Source organism: Falco peregrinus, chromosome 1 (assembly GCF_023634155.1).
Source record: "Falco peregrinus isolate bFalPer1 chromosome 1, bFalPer1.pri, whole genome shotgun sequence".
NCBI lineage: Eukaryota > Metazoa > Chordata > Aves > Falconiformes > Falconidae > Falco > Falco peregrinus.
In genome coordinates, this window is record NC_073721.1 from 24,704,400 (window position 1) to 24,731,486 (window position 27,087).

General features: G+C 46.7%; 1 protein-coding gene across 1 annotated transcript; it reads right to left on the reverse strand.

Annotated features, from left to right (window-relative positions):
* Window positions 1–7,369: 7,369 nt before the first annotated feature.
* On the reverse strand, window positions 7,370–26,997 carry DRGX (dorsal root ganglia homeobox). Its single transcript, XM_055813243.1, has 6 exons — window positions 26,794–26,997; window positions 23,935–24,032; window positions 23,639–23,740; window positions 20,893–21,065; window positions 20,471–20,583; window positions 7,370–10,227 (listed from the first exon to the last, which is right to left on the reverse strand). Exons 1-6 carry the CDS (start codon window positions 26,825–26,827, stop codon window positions 9,962–9,964), a joined length of 786 nt encoding a protein of 261 aa, XP_055669218.1. The 5' UTR covers window positions 26,828–26,997; the 3' UTR covers window positions 7,370–9,961.
* Window positions 26,998–27,087: the final 90 nt, after the last annotated feature.

Genomic DNA, 27,087 nt, shown 5'->3' on the forward strand with positions numbered 1-27,087 from the left:
AGGATCAAATACCAGCTGGAGTACTGGCCCAAAAACCTACTAACATAGCCAAATCATGTGACTGCACCTTAGCAGGAATTTTCCAATCAAATAGCTTCTCCACTGAAAAATTAAAGGCTGCTTTGACAACACCGGTGAAAAAAAAAGGCACATTTGGCATGGTTTTTTTCAACCCCTATCTTTTGAGCTGGGAAATTTGCTGAAAATTTATTGAGAAGTCCTCATTTGCTTACATAAGTAAGTAGTCCTAGCCCTTTTATTTTGGACTGAAACAACTTTTTAAATAAATCATTCATTAAAACATATGTATTAAGAAGTTGAAACTAAAGCAAAAGATTTTAAATATCTCAAAATCTTCCAGTAGTCCAAGCTGGTTTAGTATTTTGTAGTTTGTTGGGCTGAATATTGCTTTGGCTTTCTTTTTCCGGTGTTTGGTTTTTGGCATGTTAAGGAGGAGGTTTTCCCCTCCTACCCTTTATGTTCAACTGGTCTGTCAACATCCCAGGCAAGACGAGACCCTTGCGCTCAGCCAGCCTGGCCCACGGAGGCTCTGCTGGGCAGCACGCTGCAGCCAGGTGGCCTGCCCGGCCTGTCGGGGGTTCACGATGACAGTCACTGCTCAAGTGCAACTATTCAAATGTCCACAAACTCACACAGAACAGGTCTTGGCTGAGAATTTTTTATTGTACTGGGCTGTGACAGATGAAGGTTTGAGGTTGCTGTTGGTAGTGCACTGACTGCAAGAACGAGTGTGAAACAGTACAGACACGAAACCTAATGGCTGATAAAAGGCAGTGGCAGTCAGCGTGGCTCTTACCCAACAGGTGTCCCAAGGGGCACGGAGGAGACAGGGCTGGCCCATTGGCTAGGCCCAAGAGTTACAGTGGACTCTTCCCTCACTTCTCCCCTTCCAAGCTTACTTTTACGCTATTTCTTTGCTTCTAGGTGGAGCTTGAGTGACCCTAGTGTACACACACTGACAGGTGTAAAATTCTCTCACTTTACCTTTAAAGGTACAGTCAAATAAAAATACAAAGCACATGCTCAGCAAGGGGGGATCGTACCTTGGGGGCAGGCAGCTTTGGGGTAGAGCTGTGCTTTGGTGTTACAATGAAATTATAATAAGCAAAGTCCACCCGAGGGAAGCAATTTCACCATAGTTGCTGGCTCAACAGCCGACATCTTCCCTTACCTTCCTGGCTGGACAGCTATGATGTGGTTTATCAGTATGTGGTACCACCAAGTTCCCCCAGGGACACAACAGGGCCTGCCCACAGTGCCCTCACTCCGCTCCAAGCTCCAAGACCATTCCAGTCCCTCTTAGCCTGTGCTAAGGTTGCAGGCTGTGTTGCCTGGGGAACTACTGGGGAGTAGATACTGTGCATACCAACTGCATTCCACCCTGGAGGTAGCGGCTGCAGGTTTACCCTAAAATTTCCTTAATGTTATAACTTTAGTCATTTTTCCACAATTTTCTGTTGGGTTAGGGGGGCTTTTTGTCCTATTTGGAATGAGGAAGAGACGTCACCATCACCAAAATGGCTATGTGAGGGGAAAACAGTTTCTCATCCAGTCACAGACAAGTGCTCTTAGGGCTGGCTGCCACCCGTGAGCCACTATGGAGCACCCTCTCCTGCTGGACTGTCCATATCTCTGGATACAGCTGCCATGCGATCAGCTGCATGCTGACCGTCTTGTTACTAACGCTGAGGGGGGCTATTCCTGCTGCTAAGTGTGTTTTCAAGTGGTAGAGGAAGCTGGCAGTAGCTGTATATCCTTCTGGGCATCCAAGACATGTTTAATGGTGTGAAATATCTGCATCCCTGGAGTATACTAAGAGGGGTTATCTGATTGTGCTCAGTAGGACACTAACCACGTGGTTTACACTTGTCAATTTTTACACTTCTCATCTGAAAAACCTAAACAACAGCCTGGTCCTTGAAAAGCTTCTTAGCCTCATTCATGCTGGGAGAGTAGGGCTAATGTAAGAGCAGTTGTATATCCATACTGCACTTGAAGCACTCCTTCAGGGGGCACAGCTTTGCCAGTAAAACTGGTCTTAGTACCATGGCAGTAAGACCAACCTGTAAATAAATCTGACTCAAGTGGTAAAACAAAGGTTTTATACACTTGACTGCATCTGTACTACAGGCTTTTGCTGGAACAGCATTGTCGGCCAAGGTCATGTATGCCTGATAAGGCTGAGCAGAAGAAAGCCTGTGATGTTCAGAGGCCATAGATAAAACCACACAGATCCCAACATATGCTTTTTATTCCCACTAATCCCAAATCCAGCCTGAATAAAACTAAACCCTTGTTCATTACCCCAAATTAATGCCCACCTTGCTGTGTCTACGTTGTTAACTAACACGGCACACAGCAGACATCATCTTCCGTACCATGCTAGGCGCTTTGAAGACTTTTCTGCCCCTTGCTGCTTATTGCTGTCTCTGCCAGCAGAAGCATTTCACAAGGGCTTCCCGGTCCACCTGCAGCAAGCACAAAATGTTCCCTCCTACTAACAGAAGCGTAAGGAGCTGAGCTCAGGAAGAGAGAAGGTCCCAGGCAGAGGGCAGGGGGAGAGAGTAAAGAAAGAGCAATGTGCTTAAAAGGTGTCATCATCTTTGTAGCATCTGGCCAACACACGAGCCCTTTGTGGCAGGTGCTAAGGTTTGTTTTCCTATGAGCCTTGGTAAATTGTGGACCAGATATATCCACCATGACATGCAGGAATTATTTCAGTTGAGCACATATAAGTCACAGAGGCAGAGACTATGAAACCAAGGCTAAATCACCTGCCTGTGCAGTGGCAGTAGGAACAAGGTGTCTCCAGTACCTTGGCTCCTCCTTTCCTGGCTCATTAACATAATTCTAAAATCTAATTAATAGCAATGACTCATTTATTCAATGTTTATTCACTCCTTTCCTGTTTTCACGGTGTCTGGCAAATGGTGTATTGCAGAACAGAAAAGTGCCAGTGTCACCAAAGTAATTTTAATATGTATCTCATTCACTGACCTGGTGCAAAGGCATAGCTCTTAGCTCACTGGATTATTGTTTTTAAAGTTTGATTTCATTTGAACTGGGTAGAAATTGGAAGATTTCCAGAGTTTCCCATAAACAAGAGGCTTCCTAGCCTCAGCAGCTCTCTAGACATTTGACATTTGCACAGAGCAGCAGACCTATGCATTTTAACAAAACAAACTGAATCCAACCATCACTACCTCAAAAGAAAATTTCAGACCAGATCTAGTGATTCCTTTGTGTGGAGCAAAGAGCATCACTTGTACCTTCAGCTGTACTGCTCCTCATCTCTGGTGACAATGTGATGCAGCCAAGGCAGTGTGGCATTGAGCAGCAGGGTGACACACTGAGGCACTGAGGGGTTCCAGATGGTTCATGAGCCCTCACTGAGAGGACAGGAAGCCTCCCAAGCTATGGAAGCTGATTCAATTACCGAAAAAGGGGACCACTTAGCAAGAAATGCCTCCCTTTGGTATGTCTGCACTGAAAAAAACCAGAGTTACATAGGGCTCAGGATGGCTGGGCAAAGTGCAAAGTGATCACTAGTAAGAGAGCGCTGAGTAAGAAACCCTTCTCCTTCCTTTCCTTCCAGCTTGGACCCAGGTTGTGAGTTCCATCCCACGGCCTCATAGTGGAGGTAGGGACAAAACATAGTGCAGTGAGCCCTGGCAGAGAAACAGCTCTGTGGGGTGCATGAAGCTGACCCACAGGGGCTGAGCCCTGTGGAGGAAAACCCCACAGAAAAAGAGACGGAGCTGTGGTTTGCACATGTGCACATGCACACACACAAACCTGACTGCTTGTTGTCTGTGTTATCTGTCTGAACAACAAGCTGCAACATCGATCTGGATTACTCCCAGGTTCAGCCCCACAGAAGTATTCAGGTATTTATTTGGTTTTCCAAGTGGGATTTTGAAACTTTCCTTTCTGACCCCTGTCAGATGGTGATTGTGAAATCCTTCCTGGAGAACCTCTGGCTCAGTCCCAGTTAAGTTTAGCTCTAAACACAAGTAATGGTTCAGAGGAGAAATAGGATTAGCTCTTTTCTACTGTACATCTTCCTTCCCTGCCAGCAGCCGGTTTCTTGTGCAATGCTACAGAAATATTTCTAATAAAAATGAACAACTCCCAGGGACACTCCTATACCTTGCTGTGCCAAGGACTGGTGATCACATCAGCATCTTGGTTCTCAAGCATCTGCCAAAACCTGACGGCTTCAGCCAGCACGACAGAGGAAGGGTGAGCCAGCTGTGATATAACAGGCAGAGTTCAGGTTTCTGGGGAGTCTTCTTTCAGAGATGGGCTTCTTCATTTAATGGGCTTTGGATCTTATTTAACACATCGGCTCATGTACAGTGCAGGTGTAAAGAAGCTATGTGCATATAATAAAAAAATTCAGCCTGTTCAATACCTAGGGGAGTCCTAATAAATTTGCCGCTATAGCAAGTATTAGTCTTTAGGGCCAATACTGGATGCTGGAGTTTAATAAACAAAAATTCTGAAGCAAGAGAACAAAAAGGTAAATTAGTTCAGCTGACAAAGCAAACACAATTTAATTAGAAATTAAAAGTTTTCTCCCAGTGTCTCAGACTGGTTGTGTCTGGGCTGCCTTCTGATGGCTGCTCTTGGGATGCATTTTCTGACTATACTATCAGAGGTCTCCCAACCTGGGCTGAAGGGCACTGCTCCAAGTACACAGGAACTTGAATACCAGAATAGACCTTGTCAGCTAATGAGCTATATATGTCCAGGCCATCCATGGGGCAGAAGATGGGTAAGTCATGAAGGATGACATACTTCCAGGCGTCCAATTGTATACAGTATTAAGGTCACAGTACTCTGGCTTATGCTGGGGCTTAGAAAGTGGGCCAGTAACAACCACCCTGCCACTAGACTAGCCCAGAGAAGTGGGTATTTCCTCTGTACAAATAAAGCTGTCTCAGTCTTAGGTGCCTCATGATCCATGTAAAGGCTTCTTTGGTTGGTATCAGGAAAAGATCATATTTTGTGGTAATATGGTCACCTGAAGTCAATATTTTACTACAGTGCAAAGGAAGTTTTTAACTCGAAAGAATAAAGCATTGTTTATTGTACTCTGCTGCTCTTTTATTTATGGCAGGGGTGTCAAACTATTCAGTGGAGAGGTCTGAATTATGTACTTGGAGCTCGATTATCAATTCAGGGCTTCTCACTTCCCCTGCTTCACACACTGCTTCTACCGCACAAACAGCCAGACACAACAGGATCTTTATCGAGTAACAGCTCTTTTAGAGGGAGAATGTGCCACAGCAGCACACCACAAGCATTTCATCTCCATCCCCTGCTCCCTCGTGGTCCGCCTGGCAGCAAACGACTTCCTCCTGCTCTGTGCTGGCTTCTTTCTGCTGCAGGGAAGCAGAAAGATTAAGCATGCAGCAGAAGTGCAAACTTCCCAGAGACACAGCCCTACCAACAGGCTTTTCTCCCTGCCCCTGACACGGGATGGGGAGTCCTCTGGGAGATGCAGAGAAGGTCAATGCAAACTCACCAAGGGCAGCAACCTGTAGGGAACACATAGGGAAGGGCACCAACTGCAAGAAGGAGAAGTTTAATGGTATACCAAGATCATTTCCTGCATGCACATGGCCTTCAGCATCATTGTAAATAATACTCTTAATAAAGAGCCAATTAGCCTAACAATCTCATTACTATCCCGCATGCAGTGTAGGAAGAACTAGCCTACAGCGTGACTGAGCTAAGATGCATTCTCGACTGCACGTTTCCTGCTATAATGTATGTAGGCATAAGGAGGCCTAAATAGATGTGCAAGAGGCAAAAAGCATGGAGAGCTGAGAGAGTGGCATGCAACTTTATAAAGAAGGTCCCTTGGCCTGGAGCTTTGCATCAACCCTCATTAACAAAACCTAGACCAACTTGCTGCAACAGCCCCGCACACCCCCTCTGAGCACCGACTGCCTGGCTGGCTCCACAGCCTCCCGGTGCTGGGCTCGGTGCTGGGGCAGGGCTCTGCACAGGGCAGGAGGGGCTGTGGCGGGGGGGTGGCACAGGCTGAGGGTCAGTACCAGAGCTGCAGGCAGGACCGCAGGCTTGCTGCAGAGCAGTGAGCGAGGATGTTGGGACATGATCCGAGCAGGGAAGGTGGAGGGTGAGGAGAAATCTGGGCACTGTGGATGTCTGTTATTTCTTGAGAAAAGAGTCCAGGACTGGAGATGCTTTGCCAAAATCATGCAAGTGACATTTGCACAGAGGCCATTCATGTTACACGTGGCTCATGCTAGCATGGAAATTCACAGAGAATTATTGCATAGGTTCTAGTGACAATGCAGTAAGACTTTAAACAAAACGGTTTTGTCTTATATCCGTCCCTCAAACCTCAGGCTTCCATTTTTCCTTCACAGAACTGAAAAAATATGCAGGCTGATTTTGGAGTAGCTCGCATGTAAATCATCCCCTTGGGCTTGGGCCTCTCATGCTGGAGTTCAGCCTGAGTGACTTTTTATAGCTGAGTTATAAACTTTTAAATGCCAGACTTAATCAGAGCTACCGAGATGGCCATTACAGGAGCGGTTTAAGTGGCACAGCCCTGATATATGATAGCACAGAAAGAAGGTAGGTGGCTTATCCACAGTGAGCAGGCTGTCTGGAAGGGAGGGGTCTGGTGGCTGGAAGTGGGCACAACTGGGTCGCAGATCTTCTGAGTTTTGCTCTTGCCCTTGTGCTACTGCTCATTGACTTCGAGCAAGTTCCCTCAGGCTGTACTGCCCTGAGCAGACAAGTCTCAGACCAAAATCTGAGAGGAAATTGTGGCTCACCATGCCCTGGTTTTCCCAACATGCTAATGAGAATGCAAATATGTATCTGCCTCCCCCAGGGAAGTCGTGAGAATTGTTGGTGAATTGGACTGGGGTTTAACGTATGTCATGCAGACTCAAAACATACAAATCTGAAAGCTTCATTTATGGTGGACTTAGAGCAACCACCCATAAAAATCATACTGACTAATTATAATCACAGACACATCAGACACTGAAGAGTCTAAAAGACTTAGGGCTCAGGTTTAAGGGGGACTAATGCTGCTTTGCTCTGAACAGGAAGCTTTGCAAAACTTCAAGACCCCTAATTTTGCAAGTTCTGAGACACCCAGCAGGTTCCATCTGTGGATCTGAGAGCCTCCCCAGCTCTGCAACATCTTTGTGGTCTAAGCAGAACTGGACAGTCATCGGTGTGAGAGCAGATGCTTGGACAGAGAAATTGTTCTGAATGAAAACAGTACAGGAACTTTTCAGGGTCTTCTTTCTAAATTTATTCAATTATTAAACAAACAGAAACTACAGCATGCATCAGATACTTTTTTTTATTGTACAACAAAACTATGGACTTGTTTGTATTTGCAGCATTTCCAGCAACATCAGGCAGACTAGTTTTGCACAGTCACTAGAGTGTCGCATCATGAATTATTAAATCAGTGCTTCGTGGTAATACATAATTTCTTATCAATTATTCATGCTAATGTGTGTGTAGTTTACTTAATTGTGTTATTGATGATCAAAAGTAATTTCCTGAAAATCCTCAAGGACAGAAAATTTAATCAGCGTAACTACTTTTCAGATGCAATGCTGTTAAGTATTCTTAATTTGCTCAACAATTCACTTATTTATGTACCTTTCTGGAGGAAATACGAGTTTAATCAAACAATTAGATTGAAGAGTTAGTGTACAGAAGGGCTGAAGTTCAACTGAATGCAAGGTAATTATGTTGAAATGAAGTTGGGCCTGCCTCTTTGGAATGGAATATTTTTTTAGTCTTTTTTTTTTAGAGAGGGGGCGCACAAATAAATTACGGTTGGGAAGATGACTAAGAAAACAGTGATTCTCTCCTCATCACAAAGCATACAGCAATTGATTTTGTTTTGGTGGAAGAAAAAGGTTGTCGTTGTTGTTTAAACTAAGCCATAACTTGCAGCCAAAGAAGCCACCTCCACCTACAGTTCAGCAGAGCAGCTCCTGAGGCTGGAACACAAAGGCCGATCACAGACTACTGCGTCTTCCTCCCTGCCATTAGGACAGTTCACGGTTGCCAAAAGAAACACACGGTGTGGCAAAAGTAAAGCAAAATGACTCCATTTGATGAAAGTGGGCCCTGTCAGACTTTCATTTGTACTTGGATCCAAGGGCAGACCCAACAATGCCCTCTCTGTTGGCTTGTGCCCAGAAGGTGCAAACGCCACTGTGGGGGAATGCCTGGTACCCTTCGCTCCTGGAGCAATGAAGGTGCAAGGTGCTGTCAAGCTACTCCCTGAAGACCAGGGCTTCCACCCTTTGAGTGGGTGCTGACACCGCGCCCTGCCTCAGGGAAAGGAACCTCAACACCAGGGAGTACGGGAGGGTCCTGTGAGCCCCAGAGAAGTCTCAGGTTCTGTGAAATTCCTGGTCTGAGATCACCTAGGTGGGGGAGAGACATTTTTGCTGCCAACCTCACTTGGAACTGCCTTTCCAAGGACATCCCCCAGCCCAGATCCTGTGAGTAGCCAAACAGAACCCCACATAAAAGCATGTGCTCAGCACATTGCAGGAGGTCCTCAGCACAATGTGCAGGATCAGAGCTGACAGGAGTCCTTCCACTAGTCTCCATGTTACTTGGCCAAGTCTCAAGAGAAGTGTTTTCACTCTGTCCTCCGGGGACACCTGCAGACAAACCTAAGGAATCTGAAAAGACACCTGAGAAAAGCAAGTCCTTGTCACTAAGTTTAAATCTGCATGTGCATTTCCCATGTGAAAAAATGTAGGGCAACCCAGATTAAAATGCCTGCTCCAGCATCAGATCTGTCTGCTTTGCTTTTTGGGCAAAGGTGAGTTTTGGGTCTAGATAAGACTGTATTTCCTGAGGCATCAATTTCTCCTTTGCACTGTGCTCACTCTGTAATAATTAAGACATTTTTCCCATCTAGATTCATTACAACAAGCCTTCAGTGAATAGAATAGTCTGATTTTGGATGACATAAAGGAATATCCTTCCAAGCTTTATTTCCTCTTTATTAAAAACAAAACATGCAAGGACATATTTGCAGTATTGCAATGCAGGATTATTTTGTTTTCCAGTCTGTCTCTCCGACAGAATGGTACTGAGTTACTCCCAGATTTGTGCAGATCTAGACACAACTGCACTCCCCATTAATTACCAGCATTACCGTTTGGAGCTACGAACGCTGCTCGGGAGTCATGTCTCTTACGTCTAACCCAGGGAATAGCAAGAGTAACAGGCTAATAATGTTCACATAGAGACTAGTGCAAGGATTTTATTCACAGGTAAACTGATCTCAGCAAATTCCTGGTAACCTACTCCGTGGAAAGTTTCCATTTTGGGGAAAAGAAGGGAGAAGGGGAAAATTATGAAGAATTTTGTTCTGTTTGCTGCTTCTCTTACCTCTTACACCTGGCTTGCCTGGGATAGATTTGAAGTCAAATGCCATCAGAAAACAGTAGGCCAAATCGGTATATACCTGCATGTTCCTTCACCTCTGCTGCGCACAGTGGGGTAAATGGCGCCTGGATGCCTCTGCTGCCCCAGACCTCACTTCTGGAAGCGCTGCCCCGCTGCCAGCCCTCCAGCTCATGTGGGACGGGAAGCTGAGACGTGCGGGAGCAAGCCAGGATCCCGGGCGGTTTGCTTTATCTGGGATGCAGAGGCAGAGCTAAAAACAGTTTCACGAACGTTTCCAAACACAGATAGTGCCGATAAATCAGGGGAATGAACCTACAGCAGCGCAAGAAAAGCAAGGGTGCGTGAAAGGCAGCCTGAGAGGCCGCTCAGACTTGCCGGGTCCCTGGCAGCCCCGTGATGTCCTGCCGGCCCGTGATGTCCTGCCGGGGCACGGCCACGCTGCAGTTCCCTGTGGCAGGTCCCTGCCCTGAGCTGAGGGGCCTGTGCCAGGCCGGTCTCATACACTCTTCTCCCCTTCCATGTGCTCCTTGGCTGGGGGGGGCTGCTTGTCCTGGCCGCCCTCCAGGCCGGCTTTGGCGGGAGGAGTGGGGCTGCTGCTGGCGGCGGGCAGGAGGTTGGCGGACTGCAGCACGGCCTCCGAGTGCTCCCGGGCCTTCATGCGCAGCGCGGCCACGCTGGCGGTGCGGTTGCTTTGGCAGCCGTAGGTGGGCAGGAAGGAGAGGCCCATGGGGTCTGGAACGCAGCACGAGCACAGCGGGCTCCCTGCGGAGGAAGGAGACAAGGCAGCATCACTGATGGGGGAGGTCATGGGCACTGTCCGACTGTTCCCTCCGTGGTCAGTCTGGAGAGGGCAGAGTCAGGGTTGGAGTCTCAGATGGCAACAGCCCCTTCTCCTATTGACCTGCAGTGGGTGCACAGAGGTTCTCTGGGTCAGGGCTAGAAAACAGCAGATCCTGTTCTGCTGAGGCCCACTGCGAAGGACCTTACACCATGAGTCGTCCAGGGTGGCAAACAGGGTGAGCGAGGGTAAGCAGAGCCAGAAGGGAGCAGGGAAGTTTAGACCACGAGTGAGACTTCCCCACAAGCAAGGCTGAGCTTGTCCCCTGCTCTCATACCCAGCTGCTGCGCTGTGGCTACCCTCAGCCCCATGCTGGAGGCATCCCTGCCTTCCCCTGCACACTGAAGCCTGATCACTTTGGGCAGCTGCATTTGCTGGGTGTGTGGGGGTCCCATCACCTAAAAGGCCCCACAGCTGAAAGATTATTGTGGAGAGAAAGGTGAAAATATCCTGATTATTATGCAGGAACTAATGATGTTTTCCTGTCTCACTGTAGGATGAGATATGCTTTTCCTTGGCCAGGCCCCTCCCAGATACTTGGCGTCATGTCTACCTGCAGGTGTCTGTTCTGCCTTCACCCACCCAACATCTGCGCTGCTTTGAGGATGGCACCTCATAAAGAATGGCCTCCAGAAGTGAGCCAGGGCCACCTAAAGCTACTGCTTGGCTTAAGGGTCCCTTAAGGGTCCCATCTTTCCATATGGAAAGATGGGCCAGACCATCTCTGCCCTGTCATCTGAGACACATAGGTTGTTCCAAGCAGGCAATAAAACACTGGAGAGAGGGTAAAGTGGGTATTTCTCTCCCTTTAAACCAAAAGGCTCCCCTGCAACCCACTGACAGAAGCAGTCATCACTCCACCAGCTGCCTTCCTGAACTGGACCACTGCATGCTTTTCCTCTGGCTTATCTTTGATAACCCTGGGACCTGGGACAGTTCCCAAGCGAGCACATCTGGAAGTGTAGGCTGACCACTGCACAGGACATACAGTCCATCCGAAAAGCCACCCTCATACCTAGCTTAGATGTATCTATTGAATGAAAGAATGTGTCAGAGGAGTAGGGAGGGGAGGCAGGGTGGGATGGCTGAGCTCCTGCTTTATTTTTCTCTCTGGTGAGAAATGTTGGGTGACACCATTTTTCCAGGGGTCTCAGAGGCTACACAAATGCCACATCCTCTTCTATGCCCCAGCAAAAGCCTGTCCTTTGCTGATACACTGCCTCCCAACAAGAAACAGCCTGGCCACACACATCCTGACACAATGCAATGTCTTCCTCTGATCTTTCCAAGCCAAGGACTTGCTTTAATTTCTGCAATTAATATTTGAGTTAAATGGCTCATGACTAAGTGATGGAACTAATAACCTGCAGGGAGCAGGTAGTCTTTCTTTTACACTTCTGCTCTCGGTAGCAACGGGTCAGCACCCATCTGCTAAGGATGAAGGCAGACAGTTGTTTGTTTTTAGGATGTTGGCAAGACTTCTCCACAGCAATTGTCAGAGATTAGCAGCTTGCAAGTAACATTCAGGAGAAAGTACTCTTTGCATTTTAAAAAACAGAATCTACAAGGGACAAGTTATTAATATAACTGGAAAGTCTTCTCTTCTCTTCTCTTGTAATACTCCTCTGACAGAACATATGAGCAGCAGACCAACCTTCCATGGGTCCAGCCATTCAAGTGAATTGCACAAGCAAGTTTCAACACTTGGCTAAAATCCTCCATTTTTGCTTTTAGCACTAGAAAGCTCAGTCTTGAAAGTTGTGGCTGCTTTGAGCAGGTCAGAAGGAGGGTTTATAACAAAATCCACTCAGGAACACAACTTAACAGTTCTTGCCACCACCAACCATGCTCATAAAGTCATTTTTCGCTCTGCTGAATTGCAGCCACTTCAGGGGTGCTGGACAGCCACTGTTTTAACAAAGGGGAGGAGAGGAAGATCGGCACTTCAGAGTCCGTATGGTATGCAGCAGGTCTCTAGCTGTAGAAGCCACACAGAGGTCTGTTTTTTCACTACTGTTAATCCCCACTATCTTCAGGCTCTGCAATGGGGGAGCATGGAAGCCTGCCTGTGCATCAGCTGGTTTTGCACTGCTGCTTTCTAACACAAACTGAGTGAGACTTTTGAGTGTGGCTGTTCAGCTCCCAGGCTGAGGGGAGGGCTGCCCCACCGGTGGTACCTAACGCAGGACTGAGCACAGACATCATCTGCTTAGTGGGAGGTGGGGAGAAGTGCAAAAGAGTCTTCCCTTTTTCAAAGGAGCAGGAATCATCTCTATCCCCTAACAGTGATTTTCATTCCATTGTTAGAGAGGGATAAAATATTTATCAGTATTCAGTACCAATCTAAGCTCTTTGTTTAATAATTAGATCTGATATTACCTAGTGGCTCTGCAACCTGAGGGTGCAGCTACCTGTGGTGGAAACTAGGCTGTCTCTAGCAATAATTCACCTATAAACCATTCCTTTCATTTTCACTGAGGTTAAAACACTTGCAAACAAGTGTTCACACCCAAAATAAAATGTAAAGTAGCAAGTGTAATTTGTCCCAGGGTCCAGCTAGAATACAAGACAGTAGGATTTAGCCCTGTTTCTTTTTAATGCAGGTTGTAAGGCAATTTGAATCTACCTTACAATTGCCTGTGTCTGTGAGTAGTAACTCCAGTGAAATCTATCGGCCTTTGCTGGCACAATAGCCAAAACAAATGATGGGAGACTGAGGAGCCCGAGGTCTCTACCTGTCCTTCAATCAGACCACGCTGGACAGTGATGTGACTTACATCAAGAAAGAAGCATCCACATACAGCAGACATCAGCGGGTTTTTTACATCTTATTGCAGTAACCCTGAGTCCATAGTGGGGAAGGAATCACTCCTACTTATTTTGATCTTCAAAGGGGTTTAGGCTCCCATCAAAATTAGTGAGGGTTTAGCCATTAGCCCTAGACCTTGATCCAGCTCCCACTAACACCTATAACAGTCTGATATTACTTTAATGGGATTTGGAACAAGTTGCTACAATACTGACAGGGTACCATTTTCTTTCTTTCAGGAACTTACTGCCTCCTGTACACAAAATTAAAATACACAATTAGATTTCCATTAACTTACAGCAAATTCTGCTGAATTGATCTGAACCTCCTTGTATTCCTATATGAGATCATACTTTAAATGCTCAGCCTGAACATAAATACTTAATGTAATAAATACAGTCTGAAATATTTGATCCACTTGGCAGTTTAATTGATCTACTACAGAGACTGACAGGAAAAATTAAATTAGTTCTGTCTTGTGTCTGCCAACATCACATTTCAATTGTAAGAATATTTGATCTACAATTTTGGTTGTGGACCCTCTTGTTCAGTTTCAAGGTTCAGTTTCAGCTGAGAAGAGTGGGGTGGGAGCAGGGCCCATATTTAAAATATATGGTTTGTATTTCAACTCAACAGTTTAAAGAATTTATTAGATTAGATAGCCTTTCCAAAAAGCAAAACCCCAGTTCCTTTCCTTTTTCAGTATTTGTGCATATCAGCATTTGATGTGGACAGCCGAATAGCAACCTCTCATGGAGGTTTAAAGGAAAAAATTCCATTTAAAATCCTCATCTGTCAATGCATGCTGTTTAGTTTTCAGAGAAAATATTATGCTTCGTTTAAGTATTGTTTTCTTCTGATAGTAATCACATTGGTTTGCTTGAGCTCTAAATCCTCATAAACTCTGAAATCCCTTTCAGAAAGGTTGGAAGGTCAACAGCAACCTCAAGTTCATACTGTCATGTACCAGTGAGCTGATTCAAAGGGAGCTCCCTCTTGATCTTCATACATGATGTCAACACTCCGTCTAATAAAGTCTGAGGCACAAGCAGGAAAAGAATAAGTGGCTTTATCCAAATCTTCTTGAGCTTTGAAACAGGAGGTTCAGAAAAGCAAGAAAGGCATGAACTTAAAGCCTTATACGGAGAAGCGCCAGATGTTCCTCATATAATTTAGGGTAGCCTCAAGGCTGCTAAAGTTGAGCTAGATAGTTCCTCCTTCTAGTGCCTAAGTTGGTTAAGTGTGGAAGGCACCCTGTGCTTCCCAGAGGCTGGAAGAACACTTCAGAGCTGACAGCAGAGTCCAAATCTTATAATTTCACATCTCCTTGGCTTGTGAAGCCTACATGCCCAATATAAACAACAGAGAGCTGATGATCTGGTTCGGTTGCTCTAGCAGGAGTCTTTTTGTGTAAATAACTTGATACTGGAACTAGAGGATTTCATCCTCCTTTATTTGTGCCATTAGTACTGTTTCAAAAAATAATTCAGAAGCCAGGACCTTGCCTGTTTGGACAGGAAAGCTGGCAGCAAAACCCATAAGAGCTGGAAGAACAGAACCAGTCCTTTGAATACTGTCAGCTCAGCGATTTACCACTCTTCCCTTGCACATCAGAAACATGATCTGACCCTAAATACTGCTGATGTGTCACTCCAAGACACTGTCCAGCTAAGATTTACTGAGCTAATCAAGATTTTTCCTGGAGGAACAAGTCATCACGCTTTTCCTTCCCACGGCTCTTAGGGCTTCTAGTATCTGCATATTCTCTAATATTTGCGATAAAAGACAAAAAAATCTACCCGAAAGGTAGGGCAGTGCTAGAGTCGAGGACTGATGTTATGGGAATCAAAGTAATTTGCTGAAGGTCTGTGCCTCTGCAGCAGACTAAATAAATGTTATAAATCCTCTAAAGTAGCAGGTAGACTAGGGAAAAAACAGAACCTATTTGATATATTTGCTATATTACCTGAGAAAAGTCAAGAAGTACATAATCAAGAATGACAGAGAAAATAAAGGACCCCAAGAGTTTTGATTCCTATTTCCCAGTCTTATGGTAAGCAGTGGGAGTTCAACCCAGTAAACACCAGTTCAAGGGTAAGTTAGGTCCTTGAACACTTCTTTCTCAGCTTTGGCCATGGGAATTGCCCAATGGAATCAGGCAAATTTTCTTCATCTTTCCATAATAGAAATTGAAATGTAATGGGTGGGCAGTTCTAGTTGTTACGAGGTTTTTTTCCTGGATACTGCAATTAAGCCTCCCTAATATGAACAACAGCAACCACAGCAGCAACAAACCATAAAAGAGCCTAATCAATGGTGCCCTGGAATATCCACTTTGATGTGCATAATGCAGTCCTGCTTCTCTGTCAGTGGTGTGGATGTGCCGTGAAAACCAACTGAGCTATAACTTGCACAAAGAAGAGCTGTGGGTGAATTATGAAAGTAATTCCCTGGCAAGTGTAATTATTTCTCTCCACATACACTTCACTCATCACGGGGTCTAGGGAAATTTCAGTGGAATGGAACAGACACACTCTTGGCCTCAGCCACCAGAATGGTAGAATACTTCCGCTAAAAAATGGAGATTCTTGTTTACACCCATTAATAACATCTTCTACATTAATGAATTGCATTCATGCTGTCATCCATTAAGAAGGTACTTTGAGGTCTCTCTCTACACAGAACACTAGCTTCTCCTGATGACTCTATTGTTATACAGCCCATAAATAAAACAAGTATTTTCCCTTCATATTTGAGGTCTGCAATTAAATCCACTAAATGGACTGCAGATGCATGGTTTACAGTAAGTGATGCATCTTGGAAGATCATGGAAATGTCAAAGTCACCACAATGAAGTAGCATAGTTGTCAAATTAGGGCAATTTCGGAGAGTAACAAACACCAGAAATTTCATTTATGCAAACCAACCTTCTTCATGACTATGGACAGTGATAAAGAACTAAAACCCTGAAGCAGGAAACCCTGTATACCACAGAAATTATAATCTTATGCTAATTTTTCAAATGAGAAATCGTATTTCTTGAAAGAATAGTATGTAGTGAGGTGTTATGGTAGCTGACAGATGCTTGCTAAGTACAGCCGCCGATGTGCTAAACTTCAGGGAGGGAGAGGACTCAGCTAAGGAAAGGAGAAGGTCTGTTGTATTACTGAATAGAGAATGATTGGTAGAAACAAACTGTCCAGTGGTAATATACTCTTCTTTGGAAAAGTCTAAGCTCTGAATTGCAGTTACGGTTGCTATTGTATAGCCAGCCTGCTTTCTTCACAGAACACCCTGTGATGGTAACACCATCCCTTTGAGGGAAATATAAAAATCTCCATTTCAGAGATAGCAGGGTTCATGGGGCATAGTGCTTAGGGAGAACAGCTTTCTCCTCATTCATCAGAGCAGACCTAGTCTCAGTCTCCAACACTATCCCCCATGTACCTGGAAGTGGCACATGTGGGGTTCGGATGAGCACTTACCGAGAGCCCAGAGCCACACAAAGCATAAGGCAAGCTTACAGTGCACTGCACAGTCTTTCCAAAAGCGAAGTTGCAGGCTCAGTCCCTGCCTCATGCTAGGCCGTCCAGAGATTTCTTGTCTGACCAACTTCACCGTCAACTGCTATATCCTTATACTACAAACTAGATCCAGGAGCCATGTGTCCTAGACAGTTTATGTAGCCTTGGAAATCTGGGTCTGGAGCCAAGCAATCAAAGTCAGAGGAGAAAGAGAGGTATTAGTTTCTTTACAGAAGACAGAACTCTCAGGTGGCAGAATGAAAATGGTCCCTGAGAGCATAAAATAATTATTAATTAGTTACATCACCATCATCACTTGTTATCCACTGTATTGATTTTAATTGTCTCCTTCTAAAGCATCAGTGAAATATTACTCACTGACACCAACAAAGTGTTGGCTCACAAGCCCGACAAAGCATGTCTTGTCTCCTCAAAAGGGTAAGAAAACAACGTAGACTTCCCAGTAGTGTCTGATGTGCTGAGAGTGCCCATTTGTCTGCAGGCAGCTTTTACAGCCTTATTGAAGATAAGATCCCCTTTAGTGGCCAGGATTATTCTCCCAAAGGTGGGAATACGTATCTATTTAGGGGATCCACGTAGAGGAGCTGTATTTAATTTGACATTTGCTTAGAAGAAAGTGGGGTTATGCATCCATTGGTAGTGAAGTGGTGCTTCGATTCTGGAGCAACTATTTTGCTTTCAAAAGCACAGAGAAATCCTGGTAGTTTCAAAACATGGCTGGCACAAGAGAGATACCAGGTGCTCATCCGAACCCCACATGTGCCACTTCCAGGTACATGGGGGATAGTGTTGGAGACTGAGACTAGGTCTCTTGATCATTTCACTCTTCAATAAAACTTGCAAAATCTTGAAAAGACTTCCTACTTGGTGAATTTGTCCTCATCCAAGCAATCAAAAAATGAAACAGCTCAGAATTTTATTCCCTGTGCTGAGTTTGATGGGATTTCATGTAGCATGAAGTCCTATGCCCTCAGAAACACTGTGGCAGAGTTTCCACTGCAAAACACGACTAGATTCTCAAGGTTTAGATCAAGGTTCCTCAAGGCTTAGGTCACTTGATTAAGACACATAAGGACACAGACTAATGCCCACCTCAGTGCAGGGTTAGTTCTTGTTTGACAGGCCTGAAGCGTACAAGTCAGCTTCTAGCTCAAAGGGGGAAATGAGAAGGGAAATTCAAACAGAGTTGAGCAAGACAAAGAAGGTCATATAAAGGTTTTGTGGACACTGTGTCTCTCCCTGTCCTTCCCTTCCTTCCCACAACCTTTATCTCTTCTTCCAGACTGGCATGTGAGCTTGGCCGTGCTCTCAAATGCATTGGTTTAGATGAGCCATCATTCACCTCATGTTTCCATACCAAAGAAAAACAACACACAAATCAGGCCTGTGATACTTTTGGTCCCCTCAGAATCTCTAGAGACCGTCCTATTCATCATTGACAATTAACAAGACTGAAGCTCAGGTTCTGAGGTGCATAGTCCCTACCCCAGCCCAAGTGAATTCCTCTTGGAGATAGAGGGAAATAGGAACTTGTGGAGATGAGCCAAGGAAAGAGGAGTCAATACTCCACATAAAAATACCACAGGAAAGATGCTACAATTATCCTCTGCTGAAAAAACGATCACATTTGCCACCTTATAGAATAAGAAATTCTACCCCCTTAACCTCAAAGCCAAAATTTGACATTACCTGAGACCTAGCTGCAGAAGAAAAAGACCTCCCCACAAAGCAGGAGCTCAGCCTACCAGTTCTTTGCAAGTGTAACAATATGCTGACAGGTATAGGCAAAGCTCCACAAAGTAGGTGGATATGCAGATATGAACATCTGTAGCTGGATTTCTTAAAATCAGAATATACTATGTTATCCCGGTCCCCTTGCATGTATCTGGAGATTTCTGGTAACAGGCAGGAATTATAAACCAGACATTTCAGCAATGAACTGCACACGTAGCTGACAACATTCGTCAAGATCACATGCATGCATCTAATAACTGACCATCATTATACAAATTATAAAAAACCTAAGTTTACAGTGGGGACAAATTTTTCAGGGGCGCTGCCTTTTAGCCTGGGCAACTGACTATCTAATAAGTATCTCTATAAGAGATTCAGGAATAGGATTTTTCCTGCCCCTAAGTTGTAAAACTGATATCAAGCAAAAAGGAGCAAATTATTAATTTCTTAGTTTAGCGGGTGAGCTGTAAAATCAGAAAAAAATATCTGGAAATCTTCCAAATAAATAAAACAGAGGGGGGGTGGGAAACTCATGACAATTTTTTCCCATTCATTTCTATTTCACTTTGCTTGGGTTTTTTTTATTGAGGTTATTCTTCTTAAAATTTAGGTACATTTAAACATGAAACAAGTGAGAACAATGTATTGATGCACTCAATTTTGAAAATGCTTAAATGTAAATTTTAAGGAAAAGAAATCCCTTACTTCCATCCAAAATTATTCATTGAACACAACCCCATTTCCACACCTTTACACCCACCTGAGACTACATTTACCAATGAACAATCTTATTGCGTGAAGAGTTTCACCTGTATCTACACCAGAGATGCTGTTCCTGCCCAACAGAAGGCAAAAGTCTCTGCCCCAAGACTTTGCAGTCAAGGGGCAGAGAACAAGAGGACTCATGCAGTCCAGCAGCCCCTGACTGCTTACGGGGTTTAGGTTGACAGTCATCTTTAAGTTTTAGGGTTCAGGTCACTCCTGTGCGGCTTTTCTTGATTCAAAATCACAGATCCCACACCTATCAAAATAGCAGTAGCTGTATGGTGTGCCTGACTTCAGCTTTTCTGGAAAGACACAAAGGAAGGGGGAACAGAGATCTGGACACTGGACTTAATGCAGAACTCAGCATTTCCAAGCATTTGCCTCAGGAATATACCTTGGCAATCCTGAGTTAACTGGAAATACCCACAAAGAGCATGAGGTGTGCCAGAGAACATAGTGAGAGGTATTAGAGGACATTTGTGTTCATAGCAGAGGGTCTTAAACTGGGAAACTTTCCTCACAAATTATTGCACTACATTGGAGCATAGAATAAATGTATGTGCCACTTTGTGCTTGGCAGTGCTATGAGGCTTAACATCCTATAAATCTATAAATTGAATTCATCCTGCTTACACCCTTAGTCTTATAAATTGTTAGACTAGGAACAGCTAATGGATCAGCTGGCGATTTATTTTTAAAAGATGCATACTGCTGCTTTCTGGGAACTGGAAAAGATATGGACACTGGATGTACCCTTCCTGAAGCATGGGTCCCAAGTAATGAGGAATTACTTTGTATCCTCCCCTGTCCCCACGTACAAGCTTTATTCAAGTTCTCAAAGGGGACCTACTGTTCAAGAAGAGAAAAGTCTGGCGTTGTGCAGAGATGTACTGCAAAGGAAACCGTATGCAAAAAGCGGATGAGGCATCAGTAACGGTGCCAGGTAATGTATAATGCAAAAGGATGTGTATAACTAATTTATTAGTATAAATTCTAGTCTGAAAATAAAAGCATATGCAAAGAAGGCTCTGAAGGATCAAACCCTGCCTGCCTTGCTCCCTGAGACAAACCCTGACCCCACTAAAACTAACTGCGTGAAATGAAGGAGCTTCACCACAAATGGTGCTACAGGTTACAACAGGAGACTCACTCCTGTACCTGCAGCATTGGTTAGTGCAATTACTGCCAATCATAACAGAAAGAAGGATCCATCATTTCCCAAAGGCTTCCCCACTGCCTCAAGTGGGACCATGCTGCTTAGCTTGAGAGAGCTGCTCTTTGAGCTTACCCCTGAAGTTAAACCAAGTCACTTACCTTTTAGAGAAGCGACGTGAGATAAAGCTTGTGCATAGGTGGCTGTGTTGAGAAGAGTCCCTGGGAGGCAGGAGGGGAAGAAAGGTCCTGTAGGACCCACTGCTCGACTCAGGCTGATGGAGAAGAAAAAACAATGTCCTTAAAATACAGAACAAGCTGATGCCAAAGACAGCATTTGTGCATGCACACAAACACCTTGGTTTCTCAACATCCAACTAGACAGGACAAGCCTAGATAACATTAACCTCCCACAGCCACCAGTTTCTCAGCATCTCCACTGGGAGAAGTGAGTTGAACAAGAGACTTCTTCTAATGATTTGGGCTGTACCTGAATATGATACTGCGTAGGTCAAGACTTAGCAGCAAGCAAGTCTGTATGCTCGCCTCAAAGAAAGATAGTTGATAACAAGTATTACTCTTACCTCTGCTGGACCTCCAGACCCTCTTTTTTATTCCTGGCTTGATCTGCTGGAGAAGGGGAATTTAAATTCCTCGCAGGAGGTGCCACCTCAGCCATTGTTTCCTTAGAGCCCTCTTGGTCAGAAGCACCCCTCTCTGTTTTCCTCCATTTAGCTCTTCGATTTTGGAACCACACCTGGAGCAGGAGAGCAATCCAGGCTGAATACCATGTCTAGCCAAATGCGAAGCAAGGAAATTGTAAATTGTTACTTTGCTGAAATCAGTCAGTTAGAAACTTGGCTAAAACTTCCTCTTCTTTTGTGTCACCATTGTTATTCTAGTTGAGCCTTAGGATTACATTTGTATCTGGAATATTTCTGTGTCTGGAAAACAAGCCAAGAATGTCTAAAGTTTTTTTATTAAAAAGTAATAATAAAAAAGAGTTTTAATGTTATTGTGCCAGTTAGCAAAATATTTTAATGTGGCCTTGCCTTTATGCATACATTGAATTCTCAATGATTTCTATGTTTTCACATGTCTAAAAGCCTCTAGTATAGAGATGGACTTAAATACATATCTAAGCACTCTGATGAAACTTTATAAAAGTCTTTAAGTGAGCTGCTGCTAGAATCAGAGAGGTCAGAAATGAAAAGGTATGTATTAGGCCATCTTGTCCAGCCCGTTTCCTGGAGAGGACTGATACTTGCTCTTTTTCCTCCAACATATTTTTCCAGTCTGCATTTAGAAGACTCAAAAGGTGGTAGATACTAATTTCAGAAGATCATTCTGCACTTTAATAAACACCAGTTTCCAAAACTTATTTCTTTCCTGTAATGCAATACACGTATTCAGGTTCTTGATTTTATCCCCTGACTTTCAGTCCAAACACTTTTTTTTTTCCCCCTTTTCCCTTGGAGCAGATGCTCTGAAAGCACCTTACTTGAGGTGGAAAATGCCAAGCCTCTCTTGAGGTCAGGAAATCCACATTTTAATACATGACTTCAAGTATAGGCGAGATTGTTATTATTATTATTGTTCTCCTCCTACAACTCCATTTTAGTTAGCTGCCTTTTAATTGCGTGTATCAGCAAACATTGAATAATGATTTTATCTATATTCTAAATTTAGAGCAGTTAAATGCAAAGCAAAATGCAGACACTTTCTTGTGTCTTAATTGAATGAAGGTCACAGCTATAACAACATTTAATTGAGCTATTTTTCATTATCATATTTTAATGACTTTGCACTGACAGTTCGCCTGCTTCTGAGGAAAGAGCATGATGAAGTCGTTTATTTCCCTATTTAGTTATTGTTTGACAACATCATCTTCGATTAAGACTCTGCTTTATAGCACATTAATCATATTTGAATGAGCAAGGGGTATAAATGTAAACATATCTCCCATCCTCTGTGTTTCCCCATGTCCCTGCATGAAAGCAGGCTAAACAAATGCTTGCATCTATTGTCTGTTTGCATAATAGCCAACAACAAGGCTAAACACCAGTCCTCAGCAATCTAATTGTCACCACCCCTATCTCACCCTTGCACCTTTCAGGAAGAAGTTATGATCTTCCACTTCTGAATGCTCAATAATTGTCCCATTTATCTCAATTTGCAGTTCAGTCTTTAGGCACCAATAGCCAAAATGGCATTTTTTATTATTTTTTTTAAGCCAGTACCTACAATGCAGTGGCAAAAGGAGATTTTCATTTCCAAATAATAATCAGTTTAATTTGCCCGCATATGACCAATGATTCATGTTCAGATTTAATAATCAGGATCGCATAATCTGATTATAGGAGAAATAATTTGTTTACAATCCCCAATTTACTGCGGTGAATTCCATTATCTCTCTTCAGCCATTGGGTTTTAAGAGATACTAACATGACCCTAGGGAACAAAAGGCAAGCTATTATATTTCCTACAATTAGATCTTTGCATAGTTTTAACCCCAAGCACCCAAATAAAAAAAAAATACAAAAACAGCATGAAGAAAAGCCCCATAAATAAAATGAGTATATAATTGTGTTCAAAAAATGGTTTGCAACTCTGCGGTGGATGCCTGCAGAGTTATAGGGATCCATCTCTGACAACTGCAGGGCTGCTGTTCTTAGCAGAGCTTGTTGACAAAAGTTAATCGCTGGATATGAAAAAACCACACCTGGATTAAAAAAAAAAGGGTGGGGGGCGGGAATGGAGAAGGAAGGAAGAAAGGAAGGGGTGGAAAAGAGCAGGGATGGAAAGAGGGTAATCGTGGCCAATGGTATTTACTGGCTATATCAATGGTGTGAGAAATCGCTCTGCAGGCTCCTCAGCTGTCTCAGTGTTTAGAAAGAGGGCGAAAGGGAGAAAAGTTGAAGAGGTGCAGATTTCTTCCTGGCAGCTGGGCTCCCTGCAGCTGACTAACCCCATTGCTCGACAGTGGTCATAGTTGCTTTGGAGAATCACGTCTCAGCTCTTTTCTCCACACACACCCCCTCCAAAAGCAAGGAAATGGATGTGCATTGATGTAATTTAGTACCTTGGAGACGCGGACAAATTAGTGTAGAACATTATCACTAGTTAATTATGAATGACCGATTAATCAACCTAATCTAATATTCCACATTATGTTGATGTTATTAAAGTGCATCATGAAAATGACAGATCGTCTTCATTTGCGTTCTTTGGCCAAATGTGCACTCTGCAGTCATGATGTCAAAAAAAAAAAAAAAAAAAAGTTTGCCAGTTTGAATACCCGAGAGTTAAATAATTGCCCAGAATGTTTACCTGTACCCTGGCTTCCGTGAGGTTGATTTTCATGGCCAGCTCTTCCCTAGTGAACACATCGGGGTAGTGGGTTTGAGCAAAAACGGCTTCCAGTGCCTCGAGCTGGTGGAGGGGAGGAGAGCAAACATCTGTCAGGGGCCGGGCACGGCCCCGGCAGGGAGCAGCCCCCTCGGGGGGCGTCTGTCCGGCTGCCCCGGGGAGTTTCTGCCAGCGATGCGGGGAGCGGGGCCGCCCGGGGCAGCGGGCAGGGGGCAGCCGGCGGGCAGGGCAGGGGGCAGAGGGGAGCAGGCTCCTACCTGCTGCAGGGTGAAGGTGGTGCGGTTGCGGCGCTGCTTCCTTCGCAGAAACCCGTCGTCAAAGTCGCCGGCGGAGTGGCCTCCGAAGGGGGCCGCGCCTGCGGGGGGACAGCCGCGTTAGGGGCCGCGGGGCGCGGAGCCGCAGCCCCCGCCGCGCCCCGAATTGGGGCACAGGGCCGGAGCCGGGGCCAGCCCGGCGGGACCGGCGCTCGGAGCCGGGCGGGAGCGGGACGGAGCGGGCGCGGAGCCCTGAGCGCCTCAGCCGGGCGCGGCAGCCGGAGCCGCCCGGGCGACGGGGACCCCACCGGGCCGGGGTGTCCCGCCGGCATCGGGGGGTCCTGCCGACCCGAGCTCACCCCGCCGCGGGTGGGGGGCACCCTGCCGCCGGTGAGGGTCTTTTTCGGGCCATTTGTGGGTTGAAAGGACCAAGAGACGAGGCTTTGACCTATGCGTGGTGACGGCAGGTCAAGCTCGAAAAAGCCCTGCCAGTCTGCCAGGAGAGCACGGGGCAGCCGCGGTGCCCGGCAGGAGCAGGGCTGGGGCCGCTGGCAGTTCTCTCCCCGCACTCCCACACACCCTCCGAGCAGCGGCCGAGCGGTCCCCGTGTGCTCGCCCTCCCCGCTGGGGCCCAGCCGCCAGCAGGGGCCGGGGCTCCGCACAGCGCCGAACACCGCGGCCGGGGCAGTGCTCGGGGGGCTCGGCCGCGGCTGGGCCGCCGGGACCCGCCAGCGGGGCTGGGAGAGGGAACCCTGTCCTGGGGGGGTCGAGGGGCCCGAGGGGGAGACTGAGGCACTGGGAGTTTGTCCCTGGTGGGAGGCCGAGAGAAGGCAGACGACCCGCCGGCATGCAAACCACCTTCCCGGGAGCAGACCCCAGCCTTCGCCGCTCCCCCAGCACCGACGCCCCTGTTTCTCTTCCTTTTTGTTCCCTGACAAAACAGTTGACAAAAAAGCACCCCAACCCAAAAAGCACCCCAACCCAAAACCTAAACCAAACCAAGAGAACACGGAACAGAGAAGTCCCCATGCCCACAGAAACGCTGTTGAGTGTCTCTGGGACCCTGGGCTGGCAAAGCTGCCCGTGAAGTGCCCAGCGCAGGGGGACACCGGGGCTGAAGGTCGCCGCTCATCTTGGAGCATCATTTGGAAGATAAACGCGGCCCTCAGTCCCCCTCCTCGCACAGGCAGAGGCTCGCTGCGGCCCTGGGAGATGCTCATCGGAGAGTAAAGCGTACTGTCCTGGTGAGCCCCAGAGCGCAGTCACTGACCTCCGGCACCACCGGGCACCTGCCCAAAACCCACCGAAAAAGCCGGCCGAAAAGGGACTGGCTCTCTCTTGCCACTTCGGCTTGGTGATGGGTGGGTGGGTTGCTGAGGATTTTTTTTGTACTGGGGGTTATTGTTGTTTGATGAGGTTTTTACTCGGGACACTCTACGATGTTTTCACCCTTTAGCAAGGCAGACCAGCCACCCCACCACCCCACTGCTGCCCATGCCGGGAAAGCGAGGGGCCGGCCCTGGCGCGGCGCCCCCCGCCCGCAGCCCACGGCACCGGGAGAGGCTGCAGCTTGTGGGGACCGCTCCCCATCTCGGGCCGCCAAGATCAGCCACCAGCCCCAAACTGCCACCGGAGAAGCAAGCAAGCAAGCAAGCAAACCAGCCAGAGCACGTTCCCAAAGCTCTCTGCCAAAAACTACCGCACAAAGCCGCCGGGTGGCGGGGCGGGGCGGCAGGGCAGGCTCCGGGGCGCGGGGGGACCGCGGCTCTGCCCTGGGGGAGCGAATTTTGCAGCCGGCGACGCGCAGACCCGCTCGGGTTCGCTGGCCCGGGTGCAGCCGTGCTTTAAGGGGGGGTGGCCCTTCCCTGGAAGAGGGCGAAGCGGCTGGACCACCTCTTCCCGGCAGCGCCAGAGCGGGGAAAACCCCTCGCTCGCCGGTGATGCCCATGCGAGGAGCGGGGGGAATTTAACAGGGACGGGCCGCTCCCTCCGCCGCGCCGGGGGCCGGCAGGGCAGGCTAGGGCAGGGCAGGGCAGGGCAGGCAGAGCAGGGCAGCCCGCCCGCGGCTGGTGTTGTGTGGCTGAGGCTGCGGGGGTGATCCCTACACTGGCTGCCGGCCGGAGGCAGCGGGTGCAGAGGGACATGGACATATAGGGGGTGACACGGGGAAATCCCAACGGGTGCCATACTTGTAAAAAAATAAACAAATAAACACACAAAAATAAACAAAACCCTCTAATCAATAACATAAAGAAAAAAAATCCACCCAAACATTTTTATGTTTTTTCCCAGTCGTGCCCCGTCTTTCCCCATCCTCCCGCAGAATGTTTGTAAAATAGCATTAAAGATTTATGCGGTCCCTTTGGCTGGAGGGAGGAGGCGTGACCACGTCCTGAAAGTGTCCCGATTACAGCCATGACACCAACATCTGTGCTGGGAGGGGAGAAAAGCATCTCTTTCGTAGCCTGAGGCTCAACTGCGGGATCGCTATCCACAGAGGGGAGGCAGGTGGCAAAATGACAGGGGTGGGGGTGTAAAAATAAGGCCTTTCCAACAAGAATCAAATTTTTTAAAAAATAATAATAATCATGCAATCCTTCTTTCCATCCTGTGACAAGAGGGAAAAGCTGGGCGCGGGGAGGGGGGATAGGGCTGCGCTTTCTCAAGGAAAAAGGTTTTATATTTATGTTTTATATTTAGCTGTCTCTATAGATCTGCACCTTAGCACATGTCTGTACCCCGACAGTCTTGGAGCAAGTCGGACCACGGATTGTCCCTCCGTCCCCAGCGCACGCACACGCACACCCCCGCACCTGGAAGTTCAGCCCTTGTACTTACACATCTCCGTGCGACAACACTCACCCTCTAGCTGCGGGGGGCAGTGGAAGTAGAACATGGCCCTGCGGCCGGGAGGGCGCCCGCTGCCCGCCGCTGCGAAGCCGTCGGGGGCCGGGGCCGGGGCCGGGGCCAGTCCGCGGGGCGTGGGACCGCCGCGCACCCCCCGCACCGACACACCGGCACCAGCTGCCCAGCCGGGCACCGCCGCGCACCGCCGGGGTGTCTCCTGCCAACCTAAAGACGGAGAGAGAGGGAAAGAACAGAATAGGTGAATAACCAGAAGAAAGCACCTAAAGAAACTCACTGATCGTCCCAGCT